The sequence below is a fragment of the Sorex fumeus genome, unplaced genomic scaffold, assembly GCF_029834395.1.
Source record: "Sorex fumeus unplaced genomic scaffold, SorFum_2.1 ptg000061l, whole genome shotgun sequence".
In the NCBI taxonomy this organism is placed as follows: domain Eukaryota; kingdom Metazoa; phylum Chordata; class Mammalia; order Eulipotyphla; family Soricidae; genus Sorex; species Sorex fumeus.
The window spans coordinates 43,721,105-43,740,596 of record NW_026606118.1 but is presented as its reverse complement, the minus strand read 5'-3'; the positions used below and the strand labels follow the sequence as shown (position 1 = coordinate 43,740,596).

At 40.7% G+C, this 19,492-nt stretch overlaps 1 protein-coding gene across 1 annotated transcript in view; it reads right to left on the bottom strand.

Moving 5' to 3' along the window:
• The window catches only part of WDFY2 (WD repeat and FYVE domain containing 2), a 205,264-nt gene that overhangs the window by 104,669 nt on the left and 81,103 nt on the right, over nucleotides 1–19,492 (bottom strand). Inside the window, exon 3 of the mRNA XM_056126109.1 lies at nucleotides 6,780–6,853. Coding sequence (XP_055982084.1) covers nucleotides 6,780–6,853 — 74 coding nt within the window. The remainder of the gene's footprint in view (nucleotides 1–6,779; nucleotides 6,854–19,492) is intronic.

The window sequence follows — 19,492 nt, the reverse complement described above, 5'->3', positions numbered from 1 at the left end:
CAAATTCTGATACAAGACAAAAAACTAAAGCCGACTCAGTCTCTGTCCTCAAGCGGCCTAGGGTCAAGTGAAGGAGACAGAACCATCTTCCAATGAAGCGAGCGATACCCACCCACTGGGAGAAGAGGTAATAAGGCAGGGTTGAACACCTAAGGCAAGAATTCTTTGAGGAGTGGGGGTGCACGTGGGAGACTGCTCACTGGCTGAAGGCCCTGCTCATTCTCTAAGTCCAGGCTGAGAGTTCAGTCCCCAGAGTCACCCTGTGGCCACTGTGCTGTCCATGATTCCCCATGCCACATCACCACTGTGTGACGCATCACAATTAAACTACAGGACCTGTGGCAAGATTACAACCAATGTGCACGAGCACCACATCTAAAGGAGTCTGACCCCCAGAGAGCCCCCTGGCTGATGTGCAAACCCCAACGAGCACAGGCATATCAACAAGCACAACAACCCAGCATGTGTGTAGCCTTGGTTGCTGCAACACCAAGAGAGAGAAGGAGAGCAAGGGAAATGTCCTAAAGAACTTGTCCTTTTTGGAGCACAATAATTTAAGTTGTCTGTCAGGGAGATGGGCTGGGGGTGTGGAGGGAACCCTGAGTCACTAATAGAGGGATATGGTCAACAGTGGTGGGACTGGAGTTGGGAACACTGTATGTCTGAAACTCTATTATCAAAACCTTTGTTAATCATGATGTCTAAATACAACAAAATTAAATTAAAAAAAAAGAATTTGTAAATTTTCTATATAATCAATCCAGGTTCGATTCCTCCGCCCCTCTCGGAGAGCCCGGCAAGCTACCGCGAGTATCTCACCCACATGGCAAAGCTTGGCAAGCTACCCATAACATATTTGATATGCCAAACACAGTAACAAGTGTCACTATGGAGACGTTACTGGGCCCACTCTAGCAAATCGATGCACAACAGTGACAGTGACAGCGATATATTGACCACCCTCCCTTGAGGTCAGGGAGACAGACAGGAATTAAGGCACTTGTCTGCAGGTGCTTGGCCCTGGCTTGATCCCCAGAAGAACTGTAGATGGTCCCAAGCACAGCTAGGCATGTGTGCATAGATAACCTATATGAACTAACAGCAACATGTAAGATTAAAACCGCAAGTCCCACTACAACAAAAATATCCATATATACCACAAATCTACACATGGTTACTATTGCTTAATATTATAATAATCACCATCCTGAATGCTATTAGGTAAATGCATCTTTTCCCATAGCAATCAAACTTCCCACTAATTGTCAAAGGACAGAGTTTTTGTTTGTTCTTGTTATATCATTTTGATATCTTTTTCAAAATATCTTCAATGACTAAATATTTATCTTTGTAAGAGAAGAAAATTGGCTAACAGTATTTTTTTAAAAAAAGGATATTCTCCTAAAAAAGATAAACATATATGCATCTCTATGATTATTCCTAGTCATTACTCACTAGAGTTGGTAAAAAATAGTTGAATGGAAATTCTCTCATTACTCTGTTGACATTTCCTCATTAATCAATTATCCCCTTTAAATATCTTAGAAAGTCTTCCCATTAACAGGGTTATTGGGGAGGAGAGATTCCCAGCTAGGGATCCAATTCCTTTACATGATGCTAATTATCCATCACAGTCAAACCCCAACTACCTTTGATACTTTGCACTTCATTAATCCGCTTACTGATTCTTTTCTAAGCATTTCTGGCCCCTTCTTCCTCCATTTACCCCTACGCTATTCGTTTTTCCTGAAATACGTTAATGTCCTATTTTTAGCTAATCCAACTGGCCCATCTCTAAACTCCAGCTTACAGCCAGTCTCCAGGGAGCTGTCACAGGCCACTCTCTTCTCCCCCCTCAGACCTTGTTGCCTTGCCACTCTCATACCCACTGTGCATTGCCAACTTCTGCTGTAATTATTTGTACCTTGTGCTTTGTTTTTCGTAAGTTGATTATTCACTTTTCCCAAAACGAATGATAAACAACTTGTAAGCAGGAACCATATTCTAAAACTGAGTATATTCTTTTACACACCGTTAATATTTAGATCCTGAATGATCGGTTTGAGGCTCTTTGTGTTCCTAGAACGAACAAACGCCATTGGGCTATACTAGCACGCGACAGGGACAAATGGAGACATTACTGGCGCCCACTCGAGCAAATCGATGATTAATGGGAAGTCAAGTGATCAAGTGATCAATACTTAATACCTGTTGGCTGACTCAATTTTAAAGCCCTCAGCATGAATACTAGTTGGCACAATGACTACATTCACTATTAAAGGAAAAAGTATCACTGAAAACTCAAGATAAAATAACCTACTGCCATTCTTTAAAAAACAGTTTTGGCAAAAAAATTATACAAATAGACTAGCTCAAATCAACTAATTACTTAACCAATTATACATTTAATCCCTATCTGTACAAGAATTACACTAAATTCAACTGGGTGAGGAAATGAATAAAAAGCTAGACTCCCACCAAGTCTTTAACTATACTTTAAAGGAGGAAATAGACTTGACATCTCAGGAAACAAAATTAATGCATTGCAGCTAACCTACTGGGTACTGGATAGGGCTAATTTCACTGGGTCAGGCTCTGGAAACTTCCGTCCAAAAACAAAAAAGAGAAAACATAACATTGGGATAAAATCTTAAGAAATCAATTAGAAGACGGGGCTTGAGCAAAGTATACAGGTAGGGCACTTGCTTTGCAGGCAGCCCAACCATGTCTGATCCTCTGCATCTCATATGGTCCCCTGAGCACCACCAGGATTAATTCCTGAATGCAGAGCCAGGAATATTCCCTGAATACTGCCAGGTGTGGCCCAAAAATAAACACCCTCCCCCCCGAAAAAAATGTACTTAGAAAAAAATGGAAGGAGGGAGACATGAGAAAGAGTAAAAAAGTATAGGTACCCCAAAAAACCCTTCTATTGTGTTAAAAGAAATATTAGAGGGTAAAAGACAGTAGCAGATGAGCTCACTTACCTGAGGTAGACAGAGCAAATCTGGGAATAGACAGTATCAAATAATGACAGACATGTGTCCTGGGTTACAAAACTGAAATTACCAAGCAGGGGTGGGGGTGGAGGGGGTGAACTAGAAATAGGGGCCCTGGGCACTTTGGTGGAGGTGAAATGCAATTAAATCAAAACCATAAGAGGAAGGGGCTGGAGTCATAGCAGAACAGCTAAAGTGTTTGTCTTACACATGGCCAAACAGGGTTTCAGGTCCAGCACCACCAAGGTGATCCCTGAGCACCACCAGATGGAACCCCCCAAAACAAAACAAAACAAAACAAAACAAAAAAACCCTGTGTTAACACTGTTACAACCATGCTACCAAATCATAATTTTCTTAAAGTCTAATAATAAAATCTGGTAGACTCTAAGTAAAAAACTGTTCAATAAAACGTATCTTAAAAAGAAAGTACACACTCAGTCTCATGGCAAAACAATGACCTATTTTGTTATTTAATGGGAAGAAGAAAAAGTCAGCCCCAGCTTCCACCCCAGGAGCTGTGCTCTCCCCTTCCAGCTCGAGAGTTCCCCATTCTTCCCCAGAGCTAAACTCTCCAAACTGGCTGCTTGCTTCTTGTGGCCTCATCTTCAGTGTACAACTTCTCCTCTATTTTTGTGGACAAGCGTTTGGGAAAAAAATGGCTCCTATCTATCTTTACTTTATTATGTAAGATTAATGACACCTGAAATATTTTTTTTATCCAGCAAAATAAAGTGAAATAAAGATACACTTTCTGTTTTCAACCTTTCTTTGTCCAACCAGTAGGTTAGCCAATATATATTTTAAACTTTTATTTGCATAGTCAAGGGAACAGAGAATGTATAGTCTCTAAATAGCATCTCTTCTGCCCAGAAAGTAAAAGGCTAAAAATATATAAGTATATTCTGTAAAGAATCTGCTATGGCATAGGGAATAAAGAAATTCCAAACTTTAGATACATTGTTCTGTCTTTCCCTAACTCAGAAATCTTTGTAATTCTTCAGATGAGAATCGGGTGGTTAAAATTTCATTTTTATCAGCAACATAAAATGGACTTTTAAGGCTATTGTGTCCTATAAGCTGTGTCCTTAATCTTTTTGAGAAATCTGAGGTAGGGAAAGGTGTGATATCTTCATCCTGTACTGACACAGCTAGAGAATCATCTCTGCCTGGGTCTTGATTTATGCTCTAGTTCCCTGGCATTTCCATTTCCAAAGGAATTAGATGGCTCTTCCTCTTAACTAGCAAAGATAGAACTCTCCATAACTTCCTTTGTTGACCTTTCTCCAGAGCCTAACTTATCAGAATGTACCAACTGTCACTGCCACTGTCACTGTCATCCAGTTGTTCATCGATTTACTCGAGCAGACGCCAATAACGTCTCATTCGTCCCAGCCCTGAGATTTTAGCAGTCTTTCCCAACACTGCCATGCTCCATACTGGAGGCTCTTTCAGGGTCAGGGGAATGTACTAACTACCTACATTAAATTTCAAAAGTACTCAGAATCACCCATTTATCACGCATACTTAAAACTTTTCACATAAAGTGTGATATATACTCTTCCATGAACTGCTGGATTTCAGTTCATCTCTTCAAATTACATTTGTAAGGAACACTTCAGCTCAGTAAGAAATCTAATTATCTCTCTTTAGCTTATAAAATTAATTTTTCCACAGCTGGAGTAAGAATTGGGTGCTTCCCTAAAGGAGAGAGAGAGCAAAAGGGAATCTGCACACCACAGAGTCGGGGGGAAGCAGGGGACTGGAGGGGATGATGGGAGGGATACTGGGAGCATTGGTGGTGAAGAAAAGGCACCGGTGGAGGGATGGGTACTTGATCATTGTATGACTGAAACGTAAGCACGAAAGTTTGCAAGTCTGTGATGGTGATTTTTTAAAAAATAAAAAATTTAAAAAAAAAAAGATTTACAACAACATAAAAAAAGAGCTGGGTGCTTGTTGCACGCAGCTGACCCAGTTCAATCCCAGGCACCACATATGGTCCCTGGAGCCCAGCAGGAGTGAACCCTGAACACAGAGTTAGGAGTAAGCCCTGAGAACTGCTGTGTGTGGCCCAAAAACCAAATAAATTAAATTAAATTAGGTTAATCTATCCCCCACAACACTCCCTTTTCAGAATGACAATCCTGAAGTAAAGATCTATAATACAAAACCTCTGTCTCCTAAGGAAAAATTCAAACTTACCAAATGAACTGCATTTTATAGAAATCACATAAACATTTATCAATAGACTCATTTGCATTTAACAATACTGTCATATTTCCCCTAAAGGTCACCAAAGCTTTTACTGAAGGTCAAATGAAAAATGTCAGGTCCCCACCCCTATTATCTGTAGAGGTGAAATCAAGACCACAAATGAAAACCCACATTACAAATCTCTAAATATTTAAAAGTAATGAATCAAGTTCAACAATTAAAACACCGGGAAATAGCGGTATAAATTTAGAATTTTACTCTTGGAAGTTCTGCATCATAGTGTGATGGCATGGGTGGGCCAGCCTCATTTTCTCTTCCCATGCCCCAGTTCAATCCACATTCTGAGGGCCCCTTTGCTCACGTGAACCTGGTACGCATAGAGCATTTGCTATTTTAGCCTTCTCAGAACTATCAGTGGAAAGTCCAGGCAAGTCCTGGAAGCAGGCTTTAAACAGGAAATGCCTGAGTTGGGTATGGAGGTAAAGGCAAGAAAGGCTTAGCCTGGGCCTACTACTGAGACCCTCAGCTCTTCAGCCTATAGGGAAGAGTAAATCCTGCCTAAGTATAGGTCCCCTAATACGGAGAAACTATGCCTGAGGACTAAAGGAAATACTGAAGTATTGACTGAAATGAAAAATTTACCAAATCAGTATTGTTACTAGTTAAGATATTCATTAAAACTATATAGGTGAAAAGATTACGTAGATAAAATCTAGATATTATTTCAATCTCTAATTACTCCATGAGAGAGTAATTAGGCTGGAGTGATAGCACAGAGGGTAGGGCATTTGCCTTGCACGCGGCCGACCCAGGTTTGATTCCTCCATCCCTCTCGGAGAGCCCAGCAAGCTGCCAAGAGTAGTATCCTGCACACATGGCAGAGCCTGGCAAGCTTCCCATGGCATATTCGACAAGCCAAAAATAGTAACAAGTCTCACAATGGAGACATTACTGGTGCCCACTCGAGCAAATCGATGAACAACGGGAGGAAAGTGCTACAGTGCTACAATTAATTACTCCGTTTACCTCAAGATTTATCATCCCAGAGTCTACCACGTGTGCATCTGAATTCAGATACAAATTCACACACATTTACAGAATTCTGTTCATCTACAGAAGACAATAAAGCGCAGAAGAGGAAAAGAGAGAACATTCAGTATTGAAGACATGGTCAGACAAGCAATTCTGAGAAGACATTTTCCTCATGTTCTGTCACTTGTGGAGGGTGGCATCTGACACCACGTCAGCCATCTGATCAAAGCTGCTGGGATCACACCTTGTTCTAACACACAGGCCCATCAAGTTCACTCACTGGGTTCATACTGCATCTATTTTAGCCACAGGGTACATCAACAAGCTAAAACTTTCCAAAGTGATAACTGCTCTTCTCTACACCTTCCCATAATTTGCCACACTGCAGTCTCCACTTTTACTGAGGGGGAAAAAAAAAGGATTTTTTCATTTGAAAAATAGTAATAAATAATTCCCATCACAATGCATATTTCCAACACACCACAGGAAGGTTAAGTATTTCAACTGGAAATGTTATTTATGTGTACTTACTGAGATTGTACCATTGTCTAGACCTATGGACAGTCTTCTTGTTTCCGGGTTAAAAGACATGCATGAACATGGAGCTGAAAGAAATGAACATGTTGATGAAATTAACAAGATGATGACTCGACTTAGGAATGGTGAACAGTTAAAAAGTATGTGGCTATTTTTCCCCCACTACTTCCTGAAAAACCGTTCATTTAACTGCTACTCACCAAAAAATAAAAGCAGTAATTTTGTAAGCAACCCCTAGTTTTTTAGTTATCCTTTAATGAATATAACAAGACATTCTCAAACTGGACAAGTTCCAAAGAGCTTGGTTTTCAGATTTTCTGTCAGTATCCAGTACAAATAAAAAGTCTAATTATTACCCCTTCTCAATCTCTCAATGTCTGTCTGTCTGTCTGTCTGTCTGTCTGTCTGTCTCTCTCTCTCTCTCTCTCTCTCTCTCTCTCTCCCCCCACCACCTGTATTTTATTCATTTGGAACATGTAGACTGAGAATAAAGTAGACTGAGAACTAAGTCAACACAAGATCAGGTTCTGTAATAAAGAACTCCGGTGATTCAATTCACTTACTCCTGGACAGAATCTCCCCATTCTGCAACACTTACTAACTCAGTACACTTGAGTCTATGTAAATCAAAGCAAAGTTGGAAGCCAACAGGTGCTGGCTAAGTCATCCGTTTCCAGGTCCCTGAATTCTCAATCAATACCTATCTCCTATGAATGGAGGCATTTTGACTATTTGCCCTATATTAAAGAGTTGTTCTACTTCGTAGGGTTTTTATTTGTTTGGTTGGTTTGGGGGCCACACCTGGCTCTGCTCAGGGCTTATGCTGGCTCTGAATTCAGAGACCACTCTTGGTGGGACTCAGGAAACCATATAGAGTGTGAGGATCTAACCCAGGTCAGCCACATGCAAGATAAATGCCCTACCCGCTGTACAGTCACTCAGCCCTACAACATCAGTTTTAGATGCCTTCTTTATTCTCACAGTAACCTTGCAGAGCATAAACTATTCCTCATAATCAAATTAATATCAACTATTTTTACTCCAAGTTTCCATTTATGATTAGATGTTCTACCCCAAGGTCATAGGGGGGTAAAAAAGAGTTGGAGATGGTTCAAAGGCATAATTCAAACACAATCCTATTTTCCAATACCCAGTTTAGATTATCTTCAATCTAGAAAAGAATGTCAAGTTCTACTGATAGCCACTTGATAATGCAGCAATTAATATTATTTTTATTCTCTACAAAAGAACCTGAGACAACAGAAAGTCTTCTAAACTACATGAAGTAATTACTTTTTTCTAATTTCAATCATGATACATGATCCGGTTTAGTCATAAACTAGATTCCCAAATGTACACTGCTAAAAAAGAATAATAAAATGGTATTTGTGTACTCGCTGGTCTAAGAAAATTAGGTCTTACTCACCCTTGGCCTACAACTATGTTATACAACTTCAGGTTTCATAATTCCATATATGTGCAGAATGTTAGTTTTTTTAAAAAAAAGAATACATGCATTATGACTACAATTACTAAAGTATATACAAACAAAAATAAACATGAAAAATGTAAACACAGTTCTTGTGCTCAAGACAACATTATTTCTTTAACACTGTCCAACTTCTATCTTGCTATTCCTACTTTAAATTTTTAATAATATCTAACTTTGTTAAGATGTAAGCATGAACTTACATAAAGCTGCCCAAAGGACTATAGCCTGGTCAAAATAACCTTATCACCTGCCTGATCTTATAAAAGTATTTTCTGTGTAATTTCCTACAAAACTCATTAACTGCTTATGCAATAGTTAGAAAACCCATCCACCTTTGAAGGTGATTTAAATAAAGACTCTGTTTTAGTACCACCGAGGCCACTACTGAATCTACACTGCTGTTTCCTTAGTCCTTTCATTACCATTTGCTTTTCCCCATTTTCTAGAACTTTTTCAACAAAAAATTTGGAATGCTTACAAAGTTCCAAATATGTGATACAATTATTATACACACATAAAGTATAATAGATACCACCAAGGAATTTGCAGATTATGACATCAACTAGATGGGAGAATAATTAAGATTCTTCCAAATTTTACCACCTTAGTTAGATCTATGTTTAGAGTAAGAAAAACACTGGAACTCAAAATGAAAATATTTTCCAAGGGATGGGTATCTGATCATTGTATAATCGAAACCCAAGCACAAAAAATTGTAAATCTACAACTGTACCTCATGGTGTCTCACTAATAAAAATAATAATAATAATGATTTTGACATGATATCCATGAAAAAAGTAAATCAGAGACAATATTTTGATAGAAACAGAAAATGCAGTTTTGGTAGAAAACCTAATATCTACCAGGATGTTTTATCTGTCGCGGTCTCTCCACCTCTATTTATAATTTAGTAGTTTAAATATAGTGCTATTCAAACGTCAAAAAAAAAAAAGAAAATATTTTCCAAAAAAGAACCATGAACAAATAATATTTTAACTGAGATTCTGTTGTTCTAGAACTCAAAGACTGAACCCAAGATGTGCTAGAGACGAAACAGCAGACAAGATGCATTAGCTCTCAAACGCTCTCAAAGGCACAGCCAGTCATTTCAAAGAGACAGTAAGGTAAAACAGCAATTCCTTTCTCCCTCCCTCTTCCCTCCCTCCCTCTATGAGTTTTCAAGAAGTTTCTCAAACCACTTCCCAACATGTGACACTCACATAGGAACAAGTATTAGGATCCTTACTCACAGGCCTGGCAGGTCAAGGAGGCAGAAGTGGACTGAAAAGATTATTAAATGGCCGGGAAATAGCACAGGGATTAGGGGCACTTCCTCTGTGTGTACCCAACCCCCTCCATACCCCCCACTGGGTGCTGCTGGCCTGGTGCTCCCAGGAACACAGAACCTAAGAAGCTAAGCATTCAGGCCCTCCCACTGGTCAGCTGACTGAGTATCACTGGAAATGGGTCCAGGCCACCCGAACCTTGCTTGGGTGACACCCCCCCTAAAAATATAAACAATGGAAATAAAATGAATACTGATACTCATATTTTTGTTCGAATAAATGTCTTTCCTCTGGTATCTGAGTAGGTAGATTCAAGTATCCTAATTTCAGTTCACCAGAAATTAACAACATAAAAAAATAAATAAATACTAAAGACTATAGTCCATATAAAATGGGCTGCAATTCATGCAAAAAAATAAGAGAGGGGTGAAACCATCTAGGGAAGGATAAGAAGACACATGAAGTAATAGTAATTAGATCCAAGTAGTTTAAAAAAATTATTCAGCCGAGGAACAAGGGAGGAAACAATGATTTACAGGAAATACTTGTAACTAGACTGCAAAAATGGTGATTATCTTAAAAGTCAGTAACAAATGCTATAAAATTAATAATTCACAAGGCAATAAAATAATAAATCTCTGTGAGGCAGCCACTGGAAGTCCCAAGCATGTGATGCTTCTCTGATGGCTGAAAACTTCAAAAGAGAAAACTGGCTGAGAGACTGTTCTGTTGTCCTGCCTTCAAAGTCCGCTCTCCAACGCCCAAGTGGCTGATCACTACTGTAAAAATCACAAGGCAATTCCCCTCTCATGACCAACCATAAAACTATGCCCCTTAAGTCTAGATGAAACAAAAACAGCATGCCACAAAACGGCAGGTGTATTCATTCCTCCAGCCTTTAACTGTTTTCCCGTGAGAACAGATTACCTCACTGATGAAGCTTTGAGGATAACCCCCATGTGTAGATGCACCCCCATATCAACTCCATAAGAGTCTTCCTGCAGTCAACTAGTCTCAGAGACTCTATATTGCTCCTCTGAGACAGCTCCAACACAAACCCAGCAAGGGAAATTCAAGTCCTTCCATTAAGTTTTGCTCAAGTTATATCCCAACTTCCTGTCCCATTCCCCAATATTTTCATTAAATCCTAGGAGAAACTGACTAGCTTCTCTGTTAAAACAAAACAAAGTACATTCTCCACCGTTAAGTAATTAAGCTCTGCCATCTCCCTTTCCTCTAATAAACACAAAAAGTTTATATGGCAACATTTTAGGAAATAAGATAGATAATGAAAGGGAGAAATAAGATTAAACAAATTTGTGCAAGTCTATATGGGTAAATGGGGACGCAGGAGTCGGGGGAACCTCTTATTATCAAGCCTTCTGACTTTGTCAAAAATTTATCTTTAAACTTAAATAAACTTTAAACTTTAAACTTAAACTGGATTCCACGGGATGTCAAAAGACTGCGTGGCCGCCCACCTACCAGATGGTCAGACTTCTTCGTCAAGATCATGAACGATCAGTTTGAGGCCCTTCATGTTCCCGGAGCGAACAGATGCCATTGGGCTACACTAGCACGCGACAGGGACAAATGGAGACGTTACTGGCACCCGCTCGAGCAAATCGACGACTAACGGGAAGTTAAGTGATTAAGTGAAACTTAAATACTTTGGGGGCAGAGTGATAATACAGCAGGGAGAGTGTTTGGCTTTTATGTGCCCAACCCAGGTTCGATTCTCAGCATCCCAGATGTTCCCCCAAGAGCCTACCAGGAGTGATCCCTGAGTGAGCCAGGAGTAAGCACAATGTGCCTCTGGGTGTAGCCCAAAAACCAAAACATAAAAACTAAAATAAAAATAAGCTTAATACAAAATTAAGTCGCAGTAGTTTAAGGCAGGTATCAAGCTTTGAATTTAAGAAAAATAAATAAATGAGAAGCCTCTCAGTCTGAATGATTAAACTAATCCTCAAATAATTTGAAGAAAAGTCTAACAGATATGAGTACTAGACAAAAGGAATTTAAGAAAAAGACATTACTTCAACTGAATGTGCCTTAGAAACGGGTTATGCTTATCTACAAGTGGTAGTAAAGAAAAAATTGCTCCTGCTTTTAAAAAAATGTAGCTGTGGGGGCTGGCACGATAGCACAGCGGGTAGGGCGTTTGCCTTGCACGCGGTCAACCGGGGTTCAATTCCCAGCATCCCATATGGTCCCCTGAGCACCGCCAGGAGTAATTCCTGAGTGTAGAGCCAGGAGTAACCCCTGAGCATCACTGGGGGTGACCCAAAAAGCAAAAAAAAAAAACAAAAAGAAAGAAAGTAGCTGTGGGGTTGGAGGGATAGTACAGCAAGTAAGGCATTTGCCTTGCATGTGGCTGCCCCAGGTTCAATCCCCAGCATCCTATATGGTCCCCTGAGCACTACCAGGACTGAACACAGAGCCAGAAATAACCCACGCAATGCCAGGTGTGGCCAAAGGAAAGAAAAAAAAAACAGTAGTTGAAGAGCCAGGGAGACAGTTCAGGGGTTAGGTTCACTCCTCTGCCTCCTGGGTATCACCAAGCCTGAAAGGACTGGCACACCATAGGGGTGTCGCTGGGGGTTTCAGCACTACCACACCTCAGACACAGCACTGAACTGACAGCCTGCTAAACCAGGAATCACCTGAAGTAGCCCCTTAGGCCTCCTGAGCACGACTTGGTTTACACAAGGCCAGCCCCCACCCCATGCAGTTGCAAGAAGGCATTCTCAAAAATATTTGGAGGAATTCCCCATTTCCTATTATTTATACTTACATAATTCTTTAATATATGATTGTCATAGTTTCTGTCCTTCGCTGATGAGTTCAACTTTTTTTTTTTTTTTTTTTGCTTTTTGGCCTTTTGGGTCATACCCAGCAATGCTCAGGAGTTACTTCCGACTCTGCACTCAGGAATTACTCCTGGCGGTGCTTGGGGGCCCATATAGAGATGTTGGGAATCAAACCCAGGTTGGCCGCTTGCAAGGCAAATGCCCTACCCGCTGTGCCATTGCTCCGACCTTTCATATGAGTTAAACTTATATAAACACAAGTTTCACTGAAAGGTAATCATGGGATTTTAATCACACTTACTTGCTTTACTACACAAAAGGAATTATCTGGCAGAAGACACTACTATTCATGAGATATATTGGTGGAAACTTTAAAACTAAATAAACCGTGGTAGGGTACTTCCATAAATAAAACATCAGTTGCGAAAGGCATTCTGGTGAAGGTAAATGACAAACCTAAGAGGGCCTTAGGCTGTCTCATCGGGGAACTTATAGGGGGACGGCGAGTCCCTCCCATGTCCCCTAACCCCGCCCCAACTAGCCCCACAGCTGAAAACCTCCAGAACCCAATCGCAGTCATGCTCCCAGCTGATTTCCACTGGCTCAGAGGAGCCTCATTCATGAGTGAATCTGCTGAAAAGTCAAGGTAATTGGGGATTGTGACCAAAATTTCCAGGCTTACATGGAGTCGGGAATGGACGACCCCCCCACCCCCCATCTCCCTGCGCCTGGCAGTCACGCCCATGAGCTGCCTCCAGTGCTATGTAAGCTCACTAATGGCCTTGATCCAGAGCCTCAGAAATAAATATCTCAGAAGAGAGCAAAGCCAGCAACACACCACGGAGGTGCTTCCAGACCCCAAAGTCAACATCCAGTTAAAAAAAAAAATAATATATATAATTAACCTCAGCTGTATCACCATATTTAAATTTTTAGAATTCCTGAAGCCAGCACAGTATCTCATACTATACACCACTGATGTGCCAAGAAGGGCTTAATGGCGCCAGGGTGAAATACAGCAATCTTCACACACTCTCCTCTATAGAAACTTTTCTGGACCATTTTTAGAAGAATTCCTAGCGAAATATTCATAACAAGCAATATAAAATATTTAGGGCCTGCTTTGGGGGCAGGCTTTGGAAGTCAGGTTAGAAATATCTGCTGGTGGGATTGGTATTGAAATATTAAATGTAATAAATTATTGTGAACAACTTTATAAAAGTAAAATTAAATTTTAAAATAATAAATAAATAAATAAAAGAGGGCTTTGACTAAAAGCACCCCACACCACAATATGAAGATTGAGCTCCTGGATATAATTTCATTCAGCCCTGTGTGCCATGAGATAGTATTTTTTGGTTTACAATATTCAATCCATGCTTGATTTCACTAAAAGTACAAATGCTTTAAGTGCTGCCAGTGAAATACGCTTTTCCATTTAAAAGATGTTATATAGTCTACAATAATTAACCATTTGTTTCAATAGAGTGGGTACTGAAAAATTTCAGATTGGGCTAATGCCAGGTCACTAGGCATAGAAGCAAAATTAGTGTTACTGATACACCCACTTTTTCTTCCAAATAAGTTTTAGGTTACAGTTACAGCCATCTGTCTAGGTGGTCATAAACATATATCAAAACACCATATCATGTGTAAATCAAACAAGAATATGCTCAACAAATGCTGCGATAACTTGGATTACTTATTATGTTATCTTTGGTTAGGATAATCCACATTTCCCTTTATTTCCATTAAAAATAAAAAAAATTATTGGGCACTTTTTCTTACAAAGAAAAGAATTAAAGATTTGATTACATTATTGCTTTTGAAAGGGCAAATACTAAAAACAGCAAATTCTTTAAATATATGATTCTAAAATAACACCTATATCAAAAAAGAAGCTAAGAAAGGAACACTTTACAACTAGGAAACTGGGAGTCAAATGGAATCAATTAAAACAACTGCATGAACATTTCCAAATCATATACATAGGTCCACCAGTATGCCAAGAAACTCCTTTAACTGAGTTTTTAAATATTGTCTGAAGGTCGCCAAAATAATAGTAATAAAATTAAGTAATATAAAATAAAGAGAAGCTCCAAAATGGTTGATAATACTGTTGTCACTGTCACTGTCCTCCCATTGTTCATCGATTTGCTTGAGCGGGTCCAGTAACATTGTGAGACTTGTTACTGTGTTTGGCATATCGAATACGTCACGGGGAGCTTGCCAGGCTTTGCGGTGTGGGCAAGATACTCTTGGTAGCTTGCCGGGCTCTCCAAGAGGGGCAGAGGAATCAAACTCAGGTCGGCCGTGTGGGCGCATGCAAGGCAAACACTCTACCTGCTGTGCTATTGCTCCAGTCCAGTACTGTTGACTTTTAAAAATAAAAGTTATCTTGTTATACATCACTAATCTACGCACATAAACCATCCCCCAAATTGATCAATCCAGCATAAGATATGGGAGGGTATAGGAACCATTCAACTCCATCTACTCTTAAATTATGCAAAGATCTCCTTCGACCCACCAATAGGAAAATTGATACCTGCAATTTAATTTTGGGAGAAAAAATTCCTTATTTTCATCCCAGATAAGAAGGGTATGAACTGAGGCCAGAGAGACAGTAAAGTACCTCCACACAGACAAACCAAGTTAGTCCCTGAGAACAGAGCTGAGAATAAGCCCTGAGCATAATCAAGTGTGCCCCAAACCTCCATCCCCCACACAAAAAGGATATGAACATATTAATCATTTTAACTTTCAAAATCCTCAATTTCAAGTTATTGCTGTCTTGAAATTACAGACCCAACAAGTGGGAAAGGAAACCAAGACAGCCATATAACCTCACAAATTAGCCAGGCCTGCTGCTACAATCACCAAAATCCCAAATGGACTTTATTAAAACAGTCTAGTCATCTGATAAATCTCATAACTAAATTATTTTTACAAATCTGAGAACAGAGGAAATGATCACTTGTCTGCTGGGCTTCAAAGCAGAGAAAATTAAAAAGGAATAAAGGACTTGTCCAAAGTAACTCAGCAAATGATAGCAAGAATGAAAATCAGATTCTAGAATCCCAACTCCACCCAGATAAAATAGTATCCATGTGAAATACTCCAATCTCAAACAGTGTAAATTTTGGAGTAAATTTAATATAAACAGTAAGCTTATATTTCAATGCTATTCCTCTACTGCCCTTTAATTCATTCTCTTTATCTCATTTAATAAAGAATTTGGGATGGTTAAAAAAAAAACACAAGGGGCTGAAGTGATAGCACAGCGGGTAGGGCGTTTGCCTTGCATGCGGCCAACCGGGGTTCGATTCTCAGCATCCCATATGGTCCCCCGAGCACCGCCAGGAGTAATTCCTGACTGAAGAGCCAGGAGTAACCCCTGTGCATCGCCGGGTGTGACCCAAAAAGAAAAAAAAAAACCCAAACACAATATAAGCAAAAAATAGAAATAAGCAAAAAGTTATGAATAAGAAAAATCAATATAGGAACAGAAAGAAAATTCTGCAGGGAAACATACATTCCCTGTTCATCTTATCGTTAAGGGCAAGAGACCAGTTCTTAGGACAATTCCTTCTAGTCTTCTTCACCTCAAGATACAGATGGAAAATAAGATCTCAACAGTCATGGGAGTAAACAGAAGTAACTGCCTGGCACCAGCCCTGGGTCCCGCTGCCCCACGGGGCTGAGTGCTCGGGCCTCAACTACACTTGGTCGAATCTGGGTCTGCTCACACTGGCTGAGCAGCTCTGCCTTAGAAAAAGCCAAGAAAGGAGTCTGCCCTTCCTTATGATCTCCAGATCTCCATGGCAAACCGTCCCTCTCACGAAAGGGGTGCTGAGCATTATGGTGGACAATTACTTCAAATACACTCAACGTCTGTAATGTGTGCTGTAGTCTGGGCTGAGAACTCCTACCACTGGGAACAGGATCCCTGCTGGAGGGGAGCGAGCAGCACAGAGCAGTAACTGCACTCCGGAGCCTGCATGGTGCCCACCCACCCAGCTCTCTCTCACCCGTGCTGCTGATACAATCCTGGAAGCAAACAGTTCAAGATTATGTTTTTTTGGTGACGATACGTTAAAGTGGCCACCTTGGGTGTATGAAACCCAAGGGAATCCAGTCAGAATCTCAGATTGGGCTAATGCCATGTCACCAGGCACAGCAGCAAGCTGGAAACCAAACAAAACAGGTCACTTCACTGCTATGCTAGGCGTGCCTATTTGTTTTTCATGGCTTTTGAAAAACTTCTTCTGTTTCGCTTTGTGGCCAAATTCATAAACACTTGGGAGCCAAAATAAATTCCACCTGGCAGCCCTGGCGAGGTTTCCACATACCCAAGACAACCCTGATTCCTCAGACTTTGGTCTTTTACTACAACTAGTCTCTACAACTTTGGTAACCATGTTGCTTCACCGATAGGTGACAGGAGAGGCTGGCAACGAAGGTGCAGGCACAACGGTCCATACAAGTTAGAGTCAGGAAAATCTCCGCACCTCCTGGCTGACTGTTGGAGATGCTCTCCTCAACCCCCCCCCCCCCCCCCCCCCCGTCCCACTCCCTAACTGCAAGTTCAGTAAACTTAAGTCTCAAATAACTCAGCCAAGAAGGTAGGTATGCTTGTGCTTTTCACATGTTTTTTTCCTCCCTGTAGGTAGTGTGTTGCAAATGGCACGGTTGAAATGATATCTTAGAAGCCTGGAACAAATAATCACTTTATGGCTGCAACTGAAACCCCAACTGCCTGCGGGCCGACCCCTCTCTGGTTTCCTGGCTAGCCAGGACCCAGCTGGGGAGGCTGCAACCTGATCTTGTCATAGGCAAGAGCAACTACCATGTGAGATACATCAAGGGGATAATATTTTTCAAAGACAATTTGATGCGGAAATACTTTTTTTTTTAATACAGATGTAAAAATCAGCTTATAGGAATCTACAAAAGAAGAAATCAATGACTTTCTTTGGGGAGTTTTTGTGACCGTTTTTTCCATTTCACCTACTTCCATGTCTTGTTTTAGTTTGAGGGCCACACTCAGGGTGCTCAGGACTGACTCCTAGTTCTATGCTCAGGAATTACTAACAGGATGCCAGGGATCAAACCCAGATCAGACCCCTGCAAAGGAAGTGTCTCAGCCCCTGTACAATCACTCTAGCCTACATGCCCCATTCTTAACTCACCATAACATCACAGTCTGCACTTATTTTGTCTCATGTACCAGACTGTACAAACTACAAAAACAGGGATCCTCTGCCTGATTTCATCACTATACCTTTGTATGTTGACAGCGTTTACTACAAGACTACTTAACATTTACCAAGTAAACTGTCCAAAGAAATAAAATAGGGTCAATTTGTCTGCTTTTCTTCTTTAATGGCCCTTTGTGTTCTCAAACTATTTTCTTTCTCTTTTTGTGTTGGGGATTGGGGGGGCGAGGGTCAGGAGGAGGGAGGAGCCAAGGGCCCCCAAGTGGTGATGAAGAGACCAAGACCAGCAGGCAGATACAGATAAAGATACAGATACAGATATAGATACAGATACAGAGCTTCTTGGACCCTGTGGTGCTGAGAATCCGTGAGCACCCCAGTGGTGCTGGGGGCCTCCAAGTCCACTCAACAGAGCTCAGGGTCATCCTGAGCAGAGGGATGCACGCAGAGGTCCTCAGGGGAACAGAACTGTGTTGGCTTAAAACTTAACTGCTGTGCAATCTCCTGGCCCCTCAGACTGTTCAATACAACTACCCAAACCAATACCTGTTCCATTCCTTCCCTCTCACCAAATGCACAGAGACCACAGAAATAGGCCTTAGGGGTTGTGCGTCAAGGATTACACTGAGCCACACACCTGCAATTTAAGTCAAAGAAAGAGAGTGGGCAGGGTATGGTCTGCACACATGCATCTACCTGGAGAAGGAAGTCTCTCAAATGTAAAGGCAGATGCAGAGTCAGCTCTCCAGGGGTTGGGATAAAGAGCAAAACCTCCCAGCATCACTTTCTTCCCTCAGACCAACCCAACCGCCTTCCTCCCTGGGTCCCACTTCCTCTTGCAGAGGTCAGCTTTGACAAATTCTTTATACATAAATATCTCACAACTCTAGGGTTCACCTGCGACAACCATCCTGGGCTCAAACTAGCACATCCCACAGGAAAGTCAGACTGGGTCAAGGGTGAGCCTGGTTTCTCCTGGCTTCCTCACCCAGGGGTGGAAGCTTCTCAGCAAAGACAGGATATTTAGGATACCCAAAAGCAGCAGCCATGTTTTTGGTCAAAATATTTCTGCTCCTCATTTTCCTTGTCTCCCACTCACCCAAGTTCAAAGCCTTAGGACAATCTGCCTTTAGGCCACTTTCTGCCATCAAACTCTGTCTTCACTCTTTATTCTTTTCCACTTCCACTCCATTTCTTTCATTCAACTTCAAATTTTCTCACCCCCACAAAACGTGATTATTGTACCCCAGAACATGAAAAAGTGCATTAAAAGGCACTTTAATGGCCAATATAAACAAATAAAACCTTTTTAATGTGGTTTTGATATTTTTTATATTCACTTTATAACCTGAATACTATATATAATTCTAGAAACAGAATGCGACCATATTTGTCCTGCAGTGCTCATTTTGACTGCCTTCACATATGTGGATTTTTTCATTTATTCTGTAAGCAATACCACTTAACCATTATTTAAGTATAATATTGAGTAACCTCTAAACAAGATAACTTTCAATGGAAAGGACTGCAAAACAACCTGCTGGAAATTGAAAACTTTTTCAGGTTTTCTAACAGACCAAAAATGTAGCTTCTTCCCTTATGCAATAAGATTCTGTCTCGCTCTAAACTAGCATCTCCCACAGGAAAATCAGACTGGCTCAAAAGCAGTCTGGTTTCTCCTGGCTTCTAAAGTTAATTTTTTTGCTCAGACTCTAGGTTATCTGAATGCACAGCTTACTAGGGACACACACCAATTTATGAAGATCAGAAGCTTTTGTTTTTACATCTACAAAGCAATGGAACCCCTCATCCCTAATAAAATACCATGACAACCATGACTGTAAGTACTTTATGCATTTGCACACCCTGGCACCTAATTTCATGTCTTACATCTGGT